This window comes from Podarcis liolepis (assembly GCF_965112155.1).
Source record: "Podarcis liolepis genome assembly, chromosome: 5".
Classification (NCBI taxonomy): domain Eukaryota; kingdom Metazoa; phylum Chordata; class Lepidosauria; order Squamata; family Lacertidae; genus Podarcis; species Podarcis liolepis.
In genome coordinates, this window is record NC_139556.1 from 85,275,895 (window position 1) to 85,298,742 (window position 22,848).

At 40.8% G+C, this 22,848-nt stretch overlaps 1 protein-coding gene across 1 annotated transcript in view; it reads right to left on the reverse strand.

The window, feature by feature from the left end:
* Nucleotides 1-22,848, reverse strand: part of SI (sucrase-isomaltase) — a 144,880-nt gene that overhangs the window by 65,967 nt on the left and 56,065 nt on the right. Inside the window, exons 27-40 of the mRNA XM_083503737.1 lie at nucleotides 22,440-22,594; nucleotides 19,212-19,380; nucleotides 18,135-18,231; nucleotides 17,399-17,511; nucleotides 17,143-17,268; nucleotides 15,490-15,618; nucleotides 15,110-15,220; nucleotides 14,443-14,505; nucleotides 12,055-12,189; nucleotides 10,702-10,786; nucleotides 9,813-9,951; nucleotides 4,566-4,699; nucleotides 3,464-3,498; nucleotides 3,255-3,371 (exon numbers count right to left, since the gene is read on the reverse strand). Of these exons, the coding sequence (XP_083359863.1) occupies nucleotides 3,255-3,371; nucleotides 3,464-3,498; nucleotides 4,566-4,699; nucleotides 9,813-9,951; nucleotides 10,702-10,786; nucleotides 12,055-12,189; nucleotides 14,443-14,505; nucleotides 15,110-15,220; nucleotides 15,490-15,618; nucleotides 17,143-17,268; nucleotides 17,399-17,511; nucleotides 18,135-18,231; nucleotides 19,212-19,380; nucleotides 22,440-22,594 (1,608 nt within the window). The remainder of the gene's footprint in view (nucleotides 1-3,254; nucleotides 3,372-3,463; nucleotides 3,499-4,565; nucleotides 4,700-9,812; nucleotides 9,952-10,701; nucleotides 10,787-12,054; nucleotides 12,190-14,442; nucleotides 14,506-15,109; nucleotides 15,221-15,489; nucleotides 15,619-17,142; nucleotides 17,269-17,398; nucleotides 17,512-18,134; nucleotides 18,232-19,211; nucleotides 19,381-22,439; nucleotides 22,595-22,848) is intronic.

Consider the following 22,848-nt stretch of genomic DNA (forward strand, 5'->3'; position numbering starts at 1 on the left):
TAGGTAGAGTCAGATAGATTGTTGGAATAATCAGTTTAAAGTTATTAGAAATGAGTAGGACAGTTAAGGAACTAAGATTAAGAAATAGCCAAGAAAAATTAACTGAAACCATGGGCTTGCTCATGCCTATAAAATAAACTTGATTATTTGTTAATGTTTACAACTGTCTGGTCTCCGTGTGTACCCATGAGGAGAAACGGGTTGGTGGCAGCGAAGAAAGCAATCACAGTGGTGGCACAGGGTCAATAGACCGTCCGGGAGCCCTGTGTGATCGCCACAGGAGGTGATACAGAAATGGAATTAAGTACGTTAATAAATAAGTGAACCAGACCCTTCTGAAACATCAGGGAAAAACCTGCTCTCCTTCTTCATATGGTGTATTACAAAACCCTCATGGTCTGCTCCTTTGGACCAATTCTACTTTTTATTTGCCCCAGCTTCAACATTTATATCAGCCATGTTAAAGCTGGGCCAGATACTCTGCACACTAATTCACAGGGTGGTTCATTCCCTACAACACAGTTGTGGATGGGAGAGAAGCCAAACACCCCTCTTAAATGCCTTGCGAATTTCTGTCCCAAATTAGAAAATGTAGCAGCTACACTGCTGAGAGTCCCTCTGCCATAGACTGAGGCAGCAACAAAGATTTCTGGGGTGGGGTGGGGAATCTCTCTGCCACTTCATCTTGAATTCCCCCTCCCAAATTCCTACTATTCACCAATTTTGCCCCGCGTCCCAAAGAGATCAAAATATCTGGGCAGAATTCTTGGGGCCAACATTATTTTAAACAACAAATGATGGAACTTGGTCCAAAGTGATATTCTGCAGAATGGAAAAGGAGATAAGGAGGAATGAGTTGTGCCCCCGATTCACAGTAGCACCACTCACCTTTGAAAACATTTCACAAATTTCAAGTGTGTGAGAGAGAAGGGAAGAAAAATTCCCAGTCCGGTCTACAGAACATGTGACACATTCTGCTACATTCGCCTTCTTTCCTGCAGGGCACCACTCAGGACTTTTAAAGGGGGGAAAGGAGTGCTAATGAGTGATGTCAAGCGGCCCTTTCAATCTTTATTAAAGGAAAGGAACAATACCTTGGCAAATTGGGTTAGACTGGAGGCAACATGATAACCCTGAATCTACATTTTTAAAGGCTTTTTAAAAGACCTATTGAAAGGTGTGCTGCTGCAAGATAAAGCACTGCCTTTTTTAAAAAAGGAAGTGGCAATTCTTTAGAAATGTGCAATAAAAATAGATCTTGCTACTCCAGAATAGTCCTGGTTTTTTTTTCTATTTAACTTATCCCCACTTTTTAACTCATTTTCTACAATACCCATATTCTAAGCGTGATCTATTTTTCTGTGCTTTCAGGTACTGTGTTTCCTTTAAAAGAAGGGACATGGGTGGCGCTGTGGTCTAAACCACTGAGCCTAGGGCTTGCCGATTGGAAGGTCAGCAGTTCGAATCCCCATGATGGGGTGAGCTCTCGTTGCTCGGTCCCTGCTCCTGCCAACCTAGCAGTTCAAAAGCACGTCAAAGTGCAAGTAGATAAATAGGTACCACTCTGGCGGGAAGGTAAACGGTGTTTCCGTGCACTGCTCTGGTTTTGCCAGAAGCGGCTTAGTCATGCTGGCCACTGTCTGCGGCCACTGTCGGCCAGTAAAGCAAGATGAGCGCCCCAACCCCAGAGTCATTTGTGACTGGACTGAACTGTCAGGGGTCCTTTACCTTTACCTTTAGCACGGTGTTGCTAAGATGCCAAAGCACAGTAACCTTTGTGTGGAGTGCCTCAGGTGGTGGAAGTGCTTGAGGCAGTGCTCCACCTGCCCCACCACTGCTGAGAGGGAGGCGTTGCATTCTGCAGCGTTGCCACTCGCCTTCCCTGCCCCTGGGCTGAGAAGTTGAGCAAGCAGCAACTCTTTGAGCAGCGCTCCAGCTCCTGCCACGTTCAGTGAGAAATTGGCCACAGCAGCAGCAGAAGTAGGGTGTGGAAGGAGACATAGGGTGCCCTAAGTTGGGCCAGGATGTGGCAATTCCCATTTCGCCTCAGGTGGAGAAATGGGATGGGCCGCCCGTGTGATATGCAAAAGGGGATAGCAATCTTTCTTTCTTTTTAACATTTTCCATGCTTTATTGTCCGTAATTACATTCTGTACAACAGAACCGTATCTTCACTGTTCTTCACTGTTATCTATAAACCAAATTCATAAAAAAACCAAACAAAAGAATACAAATCTTCTAACAATAATTTTTTCAACATAAACTTTCAACAACATAATTTTTCCCCAACATAAACTTTGACTTTCCATCCTTTCCATATTCTTTTCATTTTAATAAACTTATTGCATAAACTTATTAACATATTTAATAATAAAGTATTAATACTCATATCTTTTTCTTTCTTTTAACATGGATTATTTACAGAGATCACTCAAAGGCTGCAACCGAGTTTAAATTGCAACAAATATTCTTTAAATATCTCTTAAGAAATTCCCAATTTGAAATGAAGTCCAGCTTAGATTTTTTTTTAATCTGTTCCGAGAGATTATCTAGTTTAGCATATTCTACCAGTTTCAATAACCATTCTGATCTAGTGGGGATAGCAAACTAGTGTCAAACTAGTGTCTAAGAAGAGACATCATGTGGACTGGACAGGGAATGCTTTGGCAGCAAAGATCTGCTCAGAGGTGGTGACCAGGTATTGTGGAACGCACTCCTTATTGACATATGAGATGCCCCGTCTATATTGATATTCTGTGGGCTTTTGAAGGCACACCTGTTTACAATGGCATTCCCTCCCGTTTTCATTGCTGAATCATAGAATCATAGATTTGGAGGAGACCACAAGGGCCATCGAGTCCAACCCCCTAACATTTTGTTTGGGTCATATTCAGTCACATACATACAAGCTGTCTTGTTTCAATTAGAATGTTTTGTTTTAAATCATGGTAGATTATATTTCAATGTATTAGTAGGGTTGTTTTACTGTACATTTTAATTATTGCACATTCTATTATTATCTGTGTTTTAAAAATGTTGTCTAATTGGTGTTTTGCAAACTGCTTAGATGCCATCTTGGTATTAAGTATTATATTAATTTAAATATAATAAAAATAATCATAATTGAAGATGATGTAGCAAGGGAATGCTCAGGAGGAGGAGACTGCAGTTTTAGATGAGGGCGCAATGGAAAAGTAGCAGATTTTCACAATGTAACTAAAAGAAGTAATTAAACAATGCATAGCAAAGCTTACCATATATCCTATGCCGTTGTGATTCCTGGCAAATGGATAAAAGGCTCCCAGCTGCATCCAACGGGCACACATTTGGTAGTTTGTATGATCATTGAAACCACAGATATCTGCTCCAGTCTGAACATATTAAAATAACTAAGTATTAATGCCACATATTATTTCAAATATAGGATAATAGGTTAAATTGTGGGGTTATGACTCAGACTTACGTAGGATATTCCGAAAAGGCTGAACTCCATCATACCTGTAAGAGCAATAGTCTAAGTTTATCAAATGCATCTCCCTTCACTGTAAAAGTCACTTATCTAACATTTTGTTTGGGTCTTATTCAGTCACATACATACAAGCTGTTAAGCTGAATGCTAGTTAACTGGCAGGCAAAAATGGAAGCATAGGACAGAGTATGTGTCAAAAGGGCTTTAATTTGACTCTAGGAATCCTTCTCGTTTGCCTGTAACTGAGATCACTTAAAGTGACAGGCACAAAACACAGGGCTAGGGATGAAGATATAATCCAGTTGCATTTATACATGGAATTTGGCAGTTCTGACCCAAACAAGCTCGGCATGCATTGGACCTCCATGCTGCATTACATTTCTGCCACATAATTGTATCCCTGAGATTGCTGCATGTGCATTTTGATACAGTTATGTGCATTTTTTTATGTGCTGGAAGCCTGGAATGTGTGTGTGCATAACACGTACAAAACTTGTTTGCATTTTTAGGAAGGGGGGAGAGCTTCCTTGTCACTGAGAATAATAAGTGAGATGGAAGTTAGACACAAATGAGTGGAGGCAAGTTTTGCATCAAGATTTTCAGAAGATTCTGTCAGTAGACAAGGCCTTTTCAGTGGTGACCACTAGCCTTTGGAACTCTCACCCAAGGACATGAAATCGGTCACATTAGTACCAGCTCTCTAAAAAGCCTTGAGGACCCACTTAGGATTTGCACATACTTTGTAAATACTGCTGAATACAGTATCACCTTATTAGGATCTTCCATTGTTGTCAGTAAAAATACTTATTGTGCAGGAACAACAATGCCTAAGTACAACATTAATGTTGTTATATGTCTTTTCTTTCTGAACACTCTGTCACTCTGCCTGTTTGTGGGGAGGGAGGGACAGATACCTTTTCTATGGCCATCAGTTTTTATTTATGCACTCTTGTTGCAAAATGGGATACCAATTCTCATCAGGCAACAACTTTATAATATCACTATTAAGAAAATCTTGCTCATTAAAAACAAGTAAAACTTCCAGAAAACATACTACCCATCATAAAACGTATCAACAATGTATAATTTGACTCACCAATTATAGATTTCAAAAGCTGATCCCACCGCGAGAAGTTATCACCAAGCCAATGGCCTGCCCATTTGCCACTCGACGGATATGTTGAACGAGGAATGATAATGCCACGTTCTCCGGTGGCACTTTGTAAAGCACTAGGATTGGAAATTAAAACAGAAACCAAATGAGTCAGAAATAAAATCCAGTGAATATTTAGGGCTGGAAGGTGTTTAAAGGATACTTGCAATATCATACTGAAAAATCAGAACTCCTATTAGAATAAACAAGTTCTGTTATAAATACTGAAATACTAAATAAGATGGATAACAATGTGTGACAGAAAAAGAAGTAGAAAATTGGTTTAAAAGTGTGTGAAAGAAAGTAAAAGAAGTGGAAAGAAATTGCAATTGAGTAGATTGGAAGTCTAACACAAGGGTGGGGTGAGGGATGGTGGTGGGAAAAGGAAGTATCTGTGGGACTGAGTGTGGGTATGTATGAATATTTTTAAGGATTGTATGAAATGTCTGTTTGTATATTCGTAATATGTATGTATTAATGTTGAATTATTTTAATAATAAAATATTTGAAAAAATAAAAAAGAAATAAAATCCAGTCAATATTTAGAACCAATATATATAGAATTAACAGGTATGTAAATAATTTTTTAGAAGCATCTATTCAGATTCTACTACATGGAGGCTGGGTTGGAACATTTACTCCAAAGCAGTGCAATTGTAAGGAAGCAATCCTACAGGAAAATCTGCCAAGATAAGCAGATTGCCAGCTGTGTCAGGATGTGACAGCTTAGCTCCTACATCCTTGATTCATCCAGAGATATACCAGCATATTCCGGCTCAGCCAGGATCTACGCAGTTGACTCAAGCCAAGTTGATCTTAAATTGCCGTAAAATGTGAAAAGGGGGCATAGCAGAAGCATGGTGTGGCAAGAACAGAGGGGGTGGTACTTAGGCTGTATCTTAAGCCCACTCAGCTCAATGACCTGGCAACTCAGCATAAATTAAACCAGCAAAAAAAGGGTGGTATAACCAAAACACTATTTAAAATACTTGTTCTGCCTCTGCCAGGCTTAAATCTTCACATTTAAAGTTAATATTTTCCACTGGCCTTTGCACTTGCCAAATGTTTCAATGCAGTTCTTGGTTCAAAAGACATGACCAAATTTAATATGAAATGCAAGCATATTTAGAGTATATTATTTTAAGAGAAAATGTGCTGTGATAGATTTCTTAAAGCTATATTTAAATCTGGATTCTTTTTCAGCTTTGTTTGTTTGTTTAAAATGTGCTGTTGATTGTGGAGATGGGGCAGAGTAAACTTATGAGTTCTCACATGCAAAAGCGACAAGGACTGGATATAGACAAAGTCACACATCCCTACGCAAAATATGGACTTTTAATTCCTTATTTAATATCTTATTTCTAGTGGGATATGTTTTTCTCTCTTAAAAAAATACATATTCCGATCCATATGTTCTGTCAGAATAACACTGAACTGTGAATTTTCAATCATAATATGCATCGTGATACGTTGAAGTTGCAAACAAAGTGCGGTCACATTCAGAGAAGTGTGAGCATAAGAACAGTCATATTGGATCACACCAATGGACCATTTAGGCTAGCATTAATAGAAAATTTTAGGCTAGCATTAATAGAAAAAAGGGAGCAGCAATTTGATAATAACAAAAATGAAACTAATAATAAACCAGGCTGTCTTGGTTCAGCCACATTTAGTGGATAAAAAAAGGTAAAAGGACCCCTGACCTCTCGGTCCAGTCATGACCGACTCTGGGGTTGTGGCGCTCATCTCGCTTTATTGGCCGAGGGAGCCAGCGTACCGCTTCCGGGTCGTGTGGCCAGCATGTCTAAGCCGCTTCTGGCGAACCAGAGCAGCGCACAGAAACGCCGTTTACCTTCCCGCCAGAGTGGTACCTATTTATCTACTTGTCTACTTGTCCTTATCTCTCTCGTCCTGACCTAGCCACTGTGATCCATGCGACGGTCACCTCCAGACTGGATTATTGTAACTCGCTCTACGTGGGGCTGCCCTTGAGACTGACCCAGAAACTCCAGCGGGTGCAGAATGCCGCGGCGAGACTCCTTATGGGGTCTTCGCTGCGAGAGCACATTCATCCGGTATTATACCAGCTGCACTGGCTCCCGGTGGAGTACAGGATCAGGTTTAAGGTGCTGGTTTTAACCTTTAAAGCCCTATACGGCCTAGGACCCTCGTACCTACGGGACCGCCTCTCCTGGTATGCCCCACAGAGAAACCTACGGTCTGCAAATAATAACATCCTCAAGGTCCCAGGCCTCAGAGAGGTTAGGCTGGCCTCAACTAGAGCCAGGGCCTTCTCGGCTGCGGCTCCAAACTGGTGGAATGCTCTGTCACAAGAGACTAGGGCCCTGCGGGACCTGACATCTTTCCGCAGGGCCTGCAAGACAGAGTTGTTCCGCCAGGCTTTTGGTCAGGGCGCAGCCTGACTCCCTCCTCTGGCAACCTGCACAGAATTTTGTTTAATCGGTTGCCATCAATTTGATTTTAACTAATTTTTATAATGTAATATTTTTAGAATGTGTTATTATTTGATTGTTTATTTGATTGTTGTTAGCCGCCCTGAGCCCGGCTTTGGCTGGGGAGGGCGGGATATAAATAAAAATTATTATTATTATTATTATTATTGTACTTTGACGTGCTTTCAGACTGCTAGGTGGGCAGGAGCTGGGACCGAACAATGGGAGCTCACCCCGTCACGGGGATTTGAACCGTCGACCTTCTGATCGGCAAGCCCTAGGCTCTGTGGTTTAACCCACAGCGCCACCCACGTCCCTCAGTTAGTGGATAGCTATCCCTTCATAAGTTTGTATATTTTGAATGAAACCGGTAAATAGTTTCAAAGCAATACTTGGCTTAGCAGTGTCTTCTCTACAGAAGAACGCAATTTTTAATGCATTATTTACAGTTTTAAAGATACCATAATCCAGAGTGCTGAGTTATTGCCTGCTGATAATGTTCAAATCATACTTTAGTCTACCTGATACTAGAGAATGTGAATCCACTCACCCATGTCCATTCAGCAGTTTTGCAAGTGTCATGAGTGACAGCAAAATGCCAAGAGCCTGCCACGTATAACGTGTACTCAGGGTTTTGTTGTTGTTTTTTTAAAGGTGGCCTCCTGGCCTCTACTTCCCCCACCCCACTTTCTCCATAGTAATATCAAACGTATCAAGGGCTCCAAGGTCATTAAGGTCCATGGAGTGTTTAAGGGGAGGGGATGTTGTTCTTTGCTTGCTCATTGAATTGGAAAGGAAACAACCTAGAAATATTACCATTAGATCGGAGATTATCTAAAAGAGAATATAACTCAATAAGGAATTAGCATGTAATAAAGTTGCCTCGGAGCTGAAGAAATAAATTGTTGAAGAGCAAGTCTTGCCCATTTTCTTTACATAATATGCACCCTCTTGCCCCTCTTTAACATTTACTTTTTAAAAAGTGAATTGTTAAGGTTATTAATTTAAGAATGGGTATACAGAACACTTAATTTAAAATCATCATTCAGTGTAGCCTACGTGGAATCCTAGCCAAACAAATACAAGCTTTTTAATTAAAGTAGTCCATCACATATGAGGCTTGGAGCAAGGGGTTATTTTCAACTTTAATTTCTTATGCTAGTCTTAATGGCCTATCAAAAATGCTGAAAACTGCTTTGTGACATCAGTGAATGGCAGAGCAGTCTTTATTACAGTTGCCGGAACTTTCTGCATCTGCATCACATAGGACTGTCTCAAGATGGCCTTTGAATACCTCTCATAAGAGGAATCCCATTTATATGTTCCCTGTGTTGCATCTGAATGCACGGAAACAAGAGTGTTTGGCAGGATGTAATTAAACATCCATATTAAAACCACTAAGCTGGCCATTTGGTTTCACAAACCAGGTCAACAATTAAGTTTGCACAACATAATCTGGTTATTAGAATATGTGTACAAATAATTTGCTCCCAGCTAAGTGAGGAATCAGGTCTCTTAATATCGTGCCCCAATGTACTTGCAGTCTTAGAAACAAGACAATGAAACTTGATGCTTAAAAGGCTATTCAGGCTGTTCTCATGGCACTCAGCATCTACAGATACATTGCGCATGCACTGCCATGGTGTTTGCTAACATGAATTGGAGATCTTGGACGTCATCCACATCACTGGTGATGGAAAGTGGGAGGGGAGTGACAAATTACAGCCCTAGCATGTAAAAATGTTTTCCCCACCTCAACCCCACTGCCACTTCCCTGGATTTTCAACATGTCAGTTGAGGTACACAGCATACCAATATGGCCAATATCAGACCCTTCTTCATAAACTTATTGTAACCTTTTTAACAGAAACTTTCAAGGCTACCAGCCTTCAGAATCTACCACAGAATACTATGCAGCATAATACCAATGAATGGCATAGTGTTCCCTAGATTGGTTAACTACACCCTACTTGAAACTTTGGGAAATGGCTGCCTGTCAGTTCAGTTGAGATGAATTGGGCCAGGTAGACCATTGCTCTGACTCAGTATAAGGCAGCTTCCAATGTTCCATGAAGAGATTATTGATATTGCAGAGTTCTCTGGCCACTGAAGGAATGCTAATTGTGTAATCCAATGCATGTCTACTCAGAAGTAACTCCCATTCAGCTCAGTGGGACTTACTTAGTGTTCTAGCAGTAAACCATAAGCCTGTGTTTCCCAAACTTGGGTCTCCAGCTGTTTTAGGACTACAACTCCCATCATCCCTAGCTAGCAGGACCAATGGTCAAGGATAATGAGAAGTGCAGTCCCAAAATAATTGGAGACCCAAGCTTGGAAAACACTGCCGTAAGCACTTACTTGCTAGTCGTGAGGGGGAGTCATACCTTGGAAGTCAAACAGAACCCATTGCAGAAGTTCGTTCAACTTCCAAAATGGTCAAAAACCAAATCACAGCTTCTTGATTGACTACAGGAAGCTCCTGCAGCCAATCAGAAGCCACGGAAGCCCCATCGGACGTTTGGGTTCCAAAACAACATTCGCAAACCAGAACAATCACTTCCGGGTTTGCGGCGTTTGGGAGCCAAAACATCCAAGTTCCAGGGCGTTTGGGATCCAAGGTACAACTGTATTTGTACAAATTGTTTCTAGTAAATGGAGAACTGAATTGTTTAAAAGGTAAGACAAGCCCCAGGGAAACAATGTACCCAAAAAGGAAAAACAGCAACATGTAACTTACTCATATGTAGGCTTCGTTTGTGACCAGCCATATAGATTGTGGACATCATAGTGTCGAACTGGGGTTCCATCTGCCAGAAATTGTTGACTCTGCATGCACAAGGTTTTACTACTCAGCCCAACATCTCTTCCTAATAAGTCTAATGAAGAACAAAACATTAAAAGAGGTTAAACAAAATCTTACCCATCTTTTGCTTTCATATTTAAAAATCAATTTATAAAGTCATGTTGGAGTATCAAAATTAAAATTTCTGATTTGGAGTAGACTCCAGAGGTATGGTATTTGAATGGCGAAGACAAAATATTAATTTGACTCTTCTGAATTTGTGTTGTGTGTATATGTCTATGTATGTGGGGGTGGTGAAGGTATGACTGTGGCCCCTTCATGATTACATGATTACTCCTCTTAAGGAAGCTGTGCCTGAAGGAAGAACTTTGAGGGGAGAGACTTCATCAGGCAAGGCCTTCTCCCACCTGCCTTGCTCCACCCTCCAGTCTTGGCTTCTCAGTTGGTATTGTATTATTTTATGTACTGTGGCTTGCCGTTTTATTGATTATAGTTTAGAAATTATTTATTGTAACTGCTGAGTGGATTTCTATTTAACTTCTTTTTGTTGATATTATTATTTTATACTATTCTAATAATTGTTGAATGTTACTTTTTATTTTAAAGTTTTGTTTTATTATTACATTTTTGTAGTGCATTAGATTGTTATAGGATGTACATTTTTTGTTTCTTCAGCTTGTAAACCGCCTTGAGTATTTTAAGATAGAAAGACGGTATACAAATTAAAAATGATGATGAGGATGATTTGTCCCAAACTCAGCACACACCTAATATATAACAACATTACAAGTGATCTAAAAGTAGGCATAGTAATTACACTTACTTGGTATATATACAGGAAAATTTAGTTCGGAGTTCCCACAGCCACCAACTGCACCATTGACAAAATTTGATGGTTCATTCATATCCTTACATTGAAAACAAAACAAAACACATAAGCAATATGGACCATCCTTTGTGTTTCTGATAGCCTTTGATTTTACTATGAAAATATATGAGGAGGCATCATGTCTCTCCATTCAAGGTGTCCAAGAATACTGAAGGCGTGCTAAGATGAAATGAAGAAATGAGCCCAAGTATATGCTGTGTATGTGTAGGGGACGTATATGTGGAAGCTATAAAATGATTTATTAAAAAGACATCTCTACTGAACATCGCTTGGGAGCATCAGGTATCACAGGTCTATGTGAGTTGTCTGGATTTAGGACAGTTCAAGGTTACTTTTTCTGTTGTTGTTGTTTAAAATGCTATTGTTTTGATTTAGAAAATGGGACCCTCTATAATTATAGATCACATATCCTTTTCCTCTTGGAATGTTTTATTATTGACTCAGTAAATTTCATAGCTGCATCCTATATTCCTTTATCAACAATTGTGACTATTCTTTTTTCTTTTAAATCTATTTATTCTTTCGTTTTCTTCTGTACCTGACTGTTGTTGTTAGAACTCCAGAAAAAATAGTATTTTTTGGGGGGTGGATTGTATCCCATCCTTCATCCAAATAAATACAGGCTTCCTTCATCCACCTCCCAAACATTTCTTGTACTGTGTTGAGGAGCAAATTCAGTGTCAAGATATTTCCCCATAACAAAAACCTTGGGCGTCTGGGCTCTGGTAAATGCTAATATACATTTATTTGCATCTTGCACTGAAATGATGGACAACATTCACAGGGTCAAGATAACAAAGCAGATGAAAGCAGACGAATGCAGAAATAGGATAGCAATGATTTATGGGTAGACACACATATTTGATATGGTCCAGACAACCCTTTAGTAACAAGGATTCACCTCTTTGCCATAACCTCTTTGACACTTGAAGTGTATATTTTTAGGATCCAACTTATTTCTATAATTGTAAATTGCTTTAAATATTGTATTGTAATGTTGTGTTTAAAGGTTTGCAACCAACCCTGGGACCTTAGGGTGAAGGGTGGTTAATAAATTAAATCATCATAATCATAATCTACCCATTAATGTAGACGTATCCTATTACTAGCACATTTCAAGATAATTTGGATAGTTTTCTCTGCATAAAAACATAACTGTTAGTGTAAAAAAAACTAAAATGACATTAATCCACTGAAAATATGAGTTGCTTTTTTCCAGTATCTGTTTTCCACATCCATAGCTGTAGAAAACAACATAGACAATGCTAAAATAGGTGCAGGACTTACAATCCATATGCCATCAAATTTAATGCTATTTGCTGGATTGGTAGGGTTGGTGTGGAACTCCTGAATTTCTCTTTTCCACCACTGAACTGTAGAGTTGCGGAAGAAGTCTGGGAATGCAACGTAAGCTCTGTATAACTGGAATAATAGAGAATGTGAAGAAAAGAACATATTACTTAGATACAATTGCTTATTTCTAACTAATAGGCAAGAAGTGTGCACGATCCATCGCTGGAAAAGACTGACACCATGTGAATCACAGAACTTTCAAAAGCAGAGATGGGCTGCCAAGTCTTGAGAGATCTGACTCCTCATGGTCTATGAATGCATTTTCAGATTCTCTTAACAGTTTAGGCAGAACTAGTCCGCATTAGGGAAGTTTTTAATGACTGATGTTTTAATATATTTTTAATCTTTGTTGGAAGCCACCCAGAGTGGCTGGGGAAACCCAGCTAGATGGGTGGGGTATAAATAATAAATTATTATTATTATTATTATTACTATTATTATTATATCATGGGTCTGCATACTTCCTTAAGAACAGAAGATCTTTTCAAAACTACCAAGTGTGTAGCAGGCAAAAGGTGGTCCAACGTCTGTGCTCTATCTTCTGCCTATCCCTGCTTTACATAATATGCCCACACACATCTCCATGGTCACTATGGACAAAGTCTAAAGAGCCATTCAGGCTGAAATCCTATACACCATGCACGTCCAGCTCTGAGGAGACTACAGTCTACTCCCAGAATAATAAAACTGGCAGTGATCTACCCATTGTCATTGCCAAAAAATTTCAAGATTTTTTGGGGGGAGCATTTTCCAGAGTTGTTGAGCTTTGAGCTTTCAGGGAGTACAACACAGGGAACATAAGGTTTCACAGCAACGACGGCAACGTTTATGAGACATAGCGCCAGGGGCGCAGATCGATCGATCGATCGATCAGGAGCACACAGGCGAACAATTTTCTTAAGCCAGTGATCAACTTGAAGCACCCCCAGTGTCTACCTGTAGAACGCAGATGACCGGCTGGACATGTCTGCTATACACACTTAACTGGGAGCAATTCCTATTAAACTCAATGGGATTTACTTCTGAGTAGACAAGTACAGGATTGCATTGTTGGGACTTTTGGATAGGAATTCTGCTTGACCAAAATAATTTATGAATTCATTTCTCAAACATGACTAACAATTGCTTGCATCACTCTCCATGGTGCCAAATACACTTTGCATTATGGCACAAATGGACTGCTTTTTTAGGGGAAGGGGGATTGAAACTACCTTGGGCTTACCAAATTCTTCCCCCGCTAGCCTTGCTGTCATTAGTTCATTATTATGTGGGGAGGAGGGTTACTGGTTTGTGGGTTTTTTGTATTTTTACATTGTATTTTTATGTTGTGAACGGACCTGAGATCCATGGCTGAAGGGCGATATACAATTTTTTTATATTATATTATATTGCGTGGACAGGCGGAGTCCCCAGATCCTGCACGGTCCCCCCGTCATGTGCAATAACGACTCAAGACAACGTGCTATGGGATTAAATTGGCCACAACTTTATTAAATTTCAAATGTGGGTAGACCTTGGCTCAGGCATTGGGCGTTCTCCCTCCCCGGTCCCCAGCCGGGGACCTAGGGAGCATCAGGGTTATCCAGTGTGTGGGGGGGGATTGGCAGAGATGGCCGCCCCCGTAACGCCGCCGCCGCAGGAGAGAGCAATGACGACCTTTCGGTGTACGGCCAAAGCCTCCCTTCAGAAAACCCCTTTAACGGAGAACCCTGGTATCGCCACCGCAAGAGGAAGATGGACAAAAGGATTCCGCCCAAGGCCTGATACCGCCAAAGTTGTGACGTTTTGCTACGGGAAAGGCGAAACCTGCCAATGCAGGGAAATTCCTTTCCGGCCCTTTAACAGCGACCTTAACGTAGCAGCGCCTGCATACCTGTGAAGAAAAGTTAACCTGCAAAACCTGTGAAGAAAGGCTAACCTGCAAAATAAGACATTAACTGAGGGTGGGTAGGGTGGGAGAAGCTCTGGAGCCAAGTGAGGATTCCTAGGTAAGATCCTCCCTCTATTGTGTGGGCAGGTAATCCCTCCCCTACCTGGCCTGGTCTCCTTGGCAACGCTTCCCCCAGGTGGGATTGGACAACTGACTGAGGTAGGCGGAGACCTCCAGGTATCCCACCTGAGGGAAGGCAAAGCCAAGCCTATGCTGTTGGAGCCGCTCCAGATCTAGGGGCTGCACGCATCCACGCAAAGGGCGCCCCCCATTTTAAGCGGGGAGCGGTTATTATATTATATTATATTATATTATATTATATTATTAGCACTACTGCATTGTTTTCACAATTACTGGGGATTTTTAAAGGAGAGACACAAGTGCAAACTTACCTCTGTTTGCTCGTCCCAGGATATTGATGTATTCACAACTACACCAGGGTAATCAGGCCATACCTATGACGGCAAAGTTATTTGAAAATGCTTAGCATAATGAAATAACGAAATGACAGGGTTTGGGAAACTTTTCTTTACAAATGAACCACTGCAATTCACTCAGAAAGGTGGAGTGGAAATCCATCAAGTGATAACAATCGAGTAACCTTCTTTTTAAAACAAAATCAAGGGTGACGTGATCCTGCTCCAAAACTGAGATAGTGGAGAGATAAATAAAAGGATGCAACACTCCTCACTTTCATTACTCCTTTCTTAAAATGCCAACATATGGCTGTTTTGAGCATGCACCCTTCTTCATTGGAATTTGCTAATACCAGACCATAATTATACTGCTAGCAGCAATTATTATCTGAAATCAGATGACTTCTAATAGTCTTTTCAAGAAGAAATTCTAATTTATTTATTTTTACATAAACTAAGGAGTTTCTCAGCTGGTAGACTATGGTTGCCACAACCTGGCAACCATAGGGAACACAAGCCACCTTTACTCACCTATACTAAGATGACCAGAGGCCCAATTTAACCCCAAAAAAAGAACATTTAAGGCATTTTAAGGCACTTGTACATAGAATTAATGCTAATGATAGTATGCAAAAAATATTACCTTCCCCCACACAATATCGCTGCTATTGGGCCATTTAATGAAGACATCATCCTCAACCCCTCTTGTGAATGGCGGATAAGGCTTGGTTTCGTTCCCAGAAATGGCTGGATCCTGAAATGAAGAACTTTGGCTTAAGAACTAAAGGCATAATAGTTATTAAAGGAGCAATCCTGTTCTCATAATATGCCAGCTTTTAGGATATCTTGGTGCGCAAGAGCCACTCGAACGGAAGACTCTACCAGTGCAGCCATTCCACTAGGGAAAATGCAAAACAGGCGCAGCAAAAAACAGGTCAGAGTTCAGGGTGGCACAGTGGAGGAGCCCACTTATGCCAACTTTAAAGTCATTAGATCAAACAGGAGCAGAATATATGTACTGACCAAAATGATGATAAATCGCATTCCATCCCGTTTCATTTTGTCAACCAGAGCCGGAAGCTTTGAAAATTCTGGACCAATAGTGAAGTCCAGCTGCCGTTCCATGTAATCAATATCTGCATATTGTACATCCTATGGAAAATAGTGCAGGTTGTGAACGGTGGCATGTATTATTATGAAGGATCAAACGATCTTAATCTACAGTTCTAAATGACTAATTTACAGACAATGGTGAAGAGCCAAAGTGTCACATAGGCCAAAGCAAGGTTGCTCTGCAACATCCAGTGAAATTCTTACCTCTCTTCCTTGCTTTTTGTTGTTTAAACAGCAGCTCCAATACTACACCATACCACCAAACCATTTTTAAACTCTCTTCAGTTTTAATACAGTTTGCTAGGTGACATGTTCACGAACACTTTGAAAGTGTACTTTTATCTCTTTTTCAATTCCCTTTTAACTACTCCTCTCATTTTTGAGATCTTTCCTGTTTGAAATCAGTCATGACCATCTTGTTCCCTCTGGGAAACTTTACACTTAAATATATAAAACGTGTGACCAGGAAGTTTGGTGAATGGTCACAGAAATCGGACAGTGAGAAATATCCAAACATACAATCGGCATCAGAAACCCACGAAATGCTCACAATTGTGTACGGAGATGAAGCCCTAACTAAAAAAAACAGGGTATGAGAGGTTTAAGCATTTCCATGAAGGGCGGCAAACCATCGAAGATGACCTTCGGTCTGGCAGACTGTCGATGAGCAGAATGGTAGCAAATGTCGACAGAGTTCGTGAGTTGTTCATGTGGGATTTGCGTTTGTCCGTCCAAATGATGGTGGAAGAATTGCATATTCCGTGTGAAATCATTACTGAGGTTACTGAACTGTCCCACCCTCTGTTTTCTCTTGATCTGGGTCCACCAGATTTTTTTCTTTTTCTAAAACTGAAATCTACACTGAAAGGGCACAGATTTTCCAACATTTCACATGTCCAAGCTGCTGTGACAAGGGAACTGAAAGCAGTATGAAAAGAGGACTTCTCCAGAAGTTTCCAACAGTTCTACAAACATTGTCAATGGTGCATTGTATCAGAGGGGGGCCTGCTTTGAAGGCCTGTATGTTCGAATATTTCTCACTGTCAGATTTCTGTGACCATTCACTGAACTTTCCGGTCACACCTTGTAGAATTGGATAGCATTGTGGCCATTGTTCTCAAGTAGTTCTTTGACACTTAATCTCACACCAGGTCTTGCCTTGACTCAGGAGTGAATCCAGGGTAGTCCTCCATTTTGTCAGCTTCATTGCTAACTATTCTAAGGCACCTTAATTTTTTCATATATAGAAATGCTGACTCTTTCTTAAGAGTCACAACCTAAATGTACATTTTCCCAATTCCTATGATTGTTCAAATAATTATTCTATGGACTATCACCACTGACACTCACCATGAAGAGAATATTATCACTATGAGTCCCAATTTACATACCTGCTTATCATGCAGTTTGCTGGATAACTTTAACCTAGCAATTATCTCTCAGCTTAACCTAATTCATATGGTTGCTGAGGCGACAACAGGTAGGGGAAGGAACCTACTGCCCTAAGCAAAAGGGCAGGATTAAAACAGAATGAATGAATGGTCATGTCTACACACAACTTACATAGGGGATCTTAGCTGCTCTCATTGCATCATAAAGATCGGAGATTTCTGTGTCATTTCCATATCCATAGCGGCACAATTGGAATCCCAGACTCCAATACGGTGGCATGACTGGACGTCCAATGAGCTAGAAATAAGAAAATTAAAAACATGATATTTGCGTTACCTTACTCTGGCAAAAAAAAAAGAAGCAAAATGATAGTATCTTTAGTATAGGCTTTGTAAGATAGTTTCAGATATATTACTGAACCACTTACTGCAGTGTATTCCTGAACCACTTGTTCTGGAGTTGGTCCCAAAACTACATAGAAGTCCAAGATCCCTCCAATAGTACGGTAAGTCAAAGCAGGAGTTGGTTGGAGTTTTACCTCTGGAAATTCATAAACAGGAAATGAAAATGACCAGTAATTGCCAAAATAACCCTCTTCCCCACCTGCTCCAGCAGGCTGGCTAAAAATAACTTGGGCCCCAAGGGCATTCCCATCGATGAGAACTCCCTAGAGTTCTCAGGGAATGAGCCAATCTCTCATTTCTTAAGGGAGGGGCACCTGCCAGTTAAGAATTAGCCTGTGACTTCCACAAATAACCTTTGTGTTTGCTAATACTGTTTCCTGACCAAGTCACAGGAGACTGACTTAACTTGAAATATGGATGTTGCACCAACCTTTGCGCTGTTGGTGCCCTTGCTTTCTGAAACCAAAAGGTTGAGCTCTCTATAACCAATATCAAGGAGTTCAGTGCAGCGTGGGCACAGTGAAAGGGGTTTCGGATCGGCTCTGCCACTGTCTCCACCACCCCTGCTGCCAATATGTAAACAGGCAGGGCGCTTGCCAAATAAGAGGCACCAACTCAAGATCTCATTCCAGCATGGGGGAAAGGGACTGTAAAAGTCAGGTTGGGGACTGGCATGGCTCACAGGCCATACACCTGTCAACCTGAGACAAACTGTGATTCAGAAATGCAACGTTTTCAGAAAAATGAAGGGCGACTTACCCATTCCATTGCTGTTCAGCAAGAGAACTCCGTGAGCATTTCCATCATTTTCTAGGCCCATGTAAAAGGGGTGAACTCCATAAGTATTAAGCTTGTACTGTAATCGTGGAGGGAAAATAACATGCTGTGAGCAAACACCTTGGCCAATTGATTTTCTCCCCAGCATGCTTCTACACATGTCAGCAAGGGTTACACATTTCAAGATCACAACAAGGTAAATATTAATTTCCCAATTTTTTCTCATATTCTGCCTTCAGTTTGCCATGAGCTGAGATCATTCAAGCAGAAAACTATCATAAAAATACATATAAAATGAAAGTTTCTTAAAACGTTTAATTTTTAGGGGCCAGGGGAGAGGGGATAAAGTGTGGGGGTACATCTGTGTGCGCAATGTATACTAGGATTGAGCTGTAGTGCTCTCTAACATTCATGCAGCTCAAGTATGCACACATCCAAGGTTCTGTGGTGGCTCACAGTGCATTCTAAGCACATGGGACTGATGTAAACTTCTGTTGATGCTAGATTTCTTGTGTATTACTACCACAGCCATGTGCCTCTCCAGATTAACCACTGGCAGCAGAAATTGTGAGGGGTGGGACTCACCATTAGCAGTGGCTGTAACATCTATATGGCAGGTATATAGAAATAATAATAATAATAATAATAACAACAACAATCATAATAATTTCCCTTTGGTATTATTTTTATAGAAAATGTTGCCTTTCTCTGGGAGCACACCAGCACAGTGATTGGGTCCAAATTAGACCGATGTCAGGGAGCACCAGCTTAAAGAGTGGCTTGGGATTTAGCCAATCCCAGGGCATCACCTCAACCCCACCTACCTCCTCAGAGTGCCCTGGGTGGAGACTCTGTGCATGTTTGGCAGCTGAGCTGGCAAAAGCAAGTGGAAGAATGCTTCCACTCCATTCACTGCCTTTCATCCCAGCCTGGTGTAAGGAGCTGGTGGACTGTGGCCTAATTATTTGGACGCAAGTCCAACTAATTCAGTCCAGATTCAACACATCCTGATCTTTTTAGCTGGACGTTGTAATGAAGATGGTAAAAGAATGAACTCACCCCGGGAGACTGGTCCCTTGCAAACATCCCCCAAGTATGCCAGTCCATCTCATGTCGGAAGTGAGCATGCTCTGTTTCACCAAACCCATACACGTACTGCGAAGGGAGGCGAGTTGAAATCTGAATGAACATGTCGCTGAAGATGAAGCCAGGTACTTGAGAATCCCAACTGCAATCAAAATATTCAGCAGTTTTCATTAGAAAGAAGTAGAAAGCAGACTGGATTATATTTCATATATGAGGATGGCAAGGTTTCAGAACATTTGCAGGGTGAAGGCGGGGGGATGTCATTGCTGATCATCGGATATTGCGACACTCAATGTTACAGTGATGGAAAAACCTTTGTGATTATATCATAATGGGCATTTATTAGCTATGGTTGATCAGTTCATTCCACAAGGCCTCTATGACACACTATCAATGGTAAAGAGGGACAAGCCTACCCTGTTATGCATATATTTTTCCCTCAAGAAATGTTGCTAATTAATATTAGGTTCTAGATTTGTGTTGATACAACTTTCTCTGAGGGTTCCACTGTGCCTTCAGGATGATTCAGAGTTTGCCTTCAATCTTCCTCCCATGCCCTTGTCACCACACTTCTGTTTTGCATAATGAAACTATATCAGATATTGTATAGTAGCTGACATGTGTGGTAGGGGTGGGTGTTGAACTTCACACCTCTTCTGTTTTGGATAGTCGTGGTCTGAGAAGGACTTCAGTGAAGTCCTGGAGTATTCTGATGATGTGTCATTTCCCAGTGATTCATGGTGAGCAATGTGTGAAATTCGAACCTTGACAGGGCTAGCCAACATGTTGCCCTCTAGATACTGTTGAACTCCACTTCCCATCAGCCCCTCCAAACAAGGTCAGTGGTAATATGACATCAACTTCTGGAGGACCCCATTTTAGCCATGTTCCTTTAGAACAAACCTCATTTAGATGCTAAGCTTAGGCACATTCCCCAGGGACCTAGGTTCTCAGAACATAATTAGCCTCAACCATGCTATTTCTGGTAAAAAAGAAAAGAAGAAGAAGAGGTGCTGGTTCTCATATCTTGATAAATTTGCTGTGGGTGCCACCACAAAATGGCTACCATGGCTAGCAAAAATAGTTTCCCCCCCCCCCTGCCTCATATTGTATCCAGTCCTGCACCTCACCTTGTCTTATATTCTAGTTGAGCCTTGCCACACTGCAGAGCAGGACATACTGAATGTCAAGAACCCAGGAAGATGTAGTGTTCCTAGGCCTAGTATTAAAATCATGGAGACTGCAGATACATCAATAGCCTTTAGGCCTGTGATGTCACACTCACCTACCTACAATTGTAAATAGTGTCCCCAACAGAACAAAGCTTTAGGAAAGCTCATCACCTAGGTAGACCTGCCTAAAAACTGGCTGTGACAAAATATTTGAGTCCCATCAAATATTTTACCAGTACTGTACTTCTAATTTTAGCAATTCTCAAAACAGTGGGTTGAGATGGGGCTGGGGAAGTATAGACATCAACATTCCTTCTTTTCAAATTTAAAAAGATGAGCTGTTGTGGCAGAGGTGGGAGGAACAATCAGAAATCATTTAGAACCTGTGAGGGAAATATTTTAAGCACCAATGGTGCTGAAAAGGGTTATGATGATCTATAACATATCTGCGATGCTCCTGTCTGCTTAATGGTGTGCTTGTCTCTCTGTGCTATCTGATCATTTGAGATGACAGGTATGGAGAGGAAAAGCTAAACTAAGCTTAGTCTGTTTCCTGCTGATCCTAAAAGAAACAGAGTGAATACTGCAGTTCACAAAGTATTTACCCAAAGGCTTACAGGAGAACAGAACACTTCTAGGGGTTTTAACCAAGAAACAGTAATATTTTCTCAGTTCACCCATTCTTTAAAAACTAGCATACGTACACTGAAATCTATTAGACTTTTCCAACTTTATCTAAACCCTCATCTCTATTCTCCACCAAACCCCATGGATTCCCATGACCAATCACCATTTTAAATCTCCCAACTTTCCCCCATATTCTGCCTTCAGCAGCCAGGGTGACATGGGCCTAAAGTTAGACTTTAAAATGGTGTGGCAAGCATTAAGTCACATCCTAACAAATATGCATAGCAGTCTTCCTCTGGCCTGGGGATTGACAAATCTGTTAATTTTGCTCCTTTAAGGGAGCTAACCTGTACACAAGAAGCTGGGGGTAAAGCAAGCTGGTGTAAGTTAAAATGGAGTAAAGTCACACCAGATCCAAATTCAGGTGTGAAGTTAAACCAGATCCAGATTACACCAGATTCAGCAGAAGGGCTCTGCTTTACCCTGGCGAAGAGAAAACATGCCTCTAGAACAGTGGTCTACATTGAGTTGCAAGATCACATGACAAGGCTGAAGAGGCTTAAGATCCAGCCTAAATCTCCCTGCTATGTGTCTCCATAGAAAAGCACTTTCTGGTAGTTTCACTAGAGGGAAAGTCTCTTCTGTAGTGATGCCCATATGATGGAGACACCTTTCCTCTCAGCTAAGGGAAGCACTGACATTAATTACATTTAGGGATCTTTAAGGAGCACATTTATCCTGTCAGGCCTTTGCCTGATGGTATATCTCAGTATGTTATAATTTTATAGTTTTATAATTTTAGCTCTCTCCTAGTCTTTTGGTTGCATTTTTGCTTACATTCTAAGGTTTTCATATGTATTTTAATATTGTTTACTTCCTTGAGAATTGACACAGGAGGATCAGTGACGCACGCAACAATCCACCTGATTCCCTCTCCTTCTAAATTCAGTTTTAAGAATGATATTCATAGTTCATGCTAGTTGCCGTGATAATAAAGTTGTATAAAGTGGCTTGTTCATACCCTTTCAAAGGTCAGTCAGTGAAAAATAAGCATGTAAGATAAATTGGTGGACGATTGGATAGATGAAAGTCAAATACTCAGAGCTAGCTAAGAAGCAAATAATAATAATAATAATAAGCAGTAGGGAAGTTTCTTAAATAAATATAACTGCCGTGTGCTAATTATTGCAGAAAACAGCCCTTGAATCATGTGATTGCAGAAATACACTGCAAGTAAAAATAAGACCATCTATGTAAGTGCCATTTGAGAAAAGAAGCAAAACAACAACAACAACCACATCTCTGCCCCCCACCCCATGAACTTTGTAGTAACTTGGGGAACAACTTGGTTTGTTTTCACACTTGTTCTATTCATTGCCCAGTTGTACAACCATCCACTTACATGACTGTTCCAGTGCTTCTGCGCCTAATTTGAATACCAAATGGATTGTTCTGAACTGCCACATCATAGAGGCGTTTCTCATAGGTGCTTGCAGGAGTGCTGGGGACGTTCAGTGGCACTGGGACTTCATACCTTTTGTTACTGTAATCATAAATCTGCAAGGAGGAATGGGTATTGCTTCCTTAGAACAAAGATGTTGCAGAACATAGATCCCAAGGCTGGAATCTTCCTGTCCCTCCCCCACCCTGCCCCATTAATAATAGGAAATCTCTTTAAAAACAACAGAATCTTCCTTTTGCTTTTTCGGGGCAAAGGAGAAACATTGTTAGGGCCAGATGAACAGCTGCACACAATTCGAAATCCTTGATGGGTAGCACCATCAGCAACATTTGGGAATATATTTCCTCTT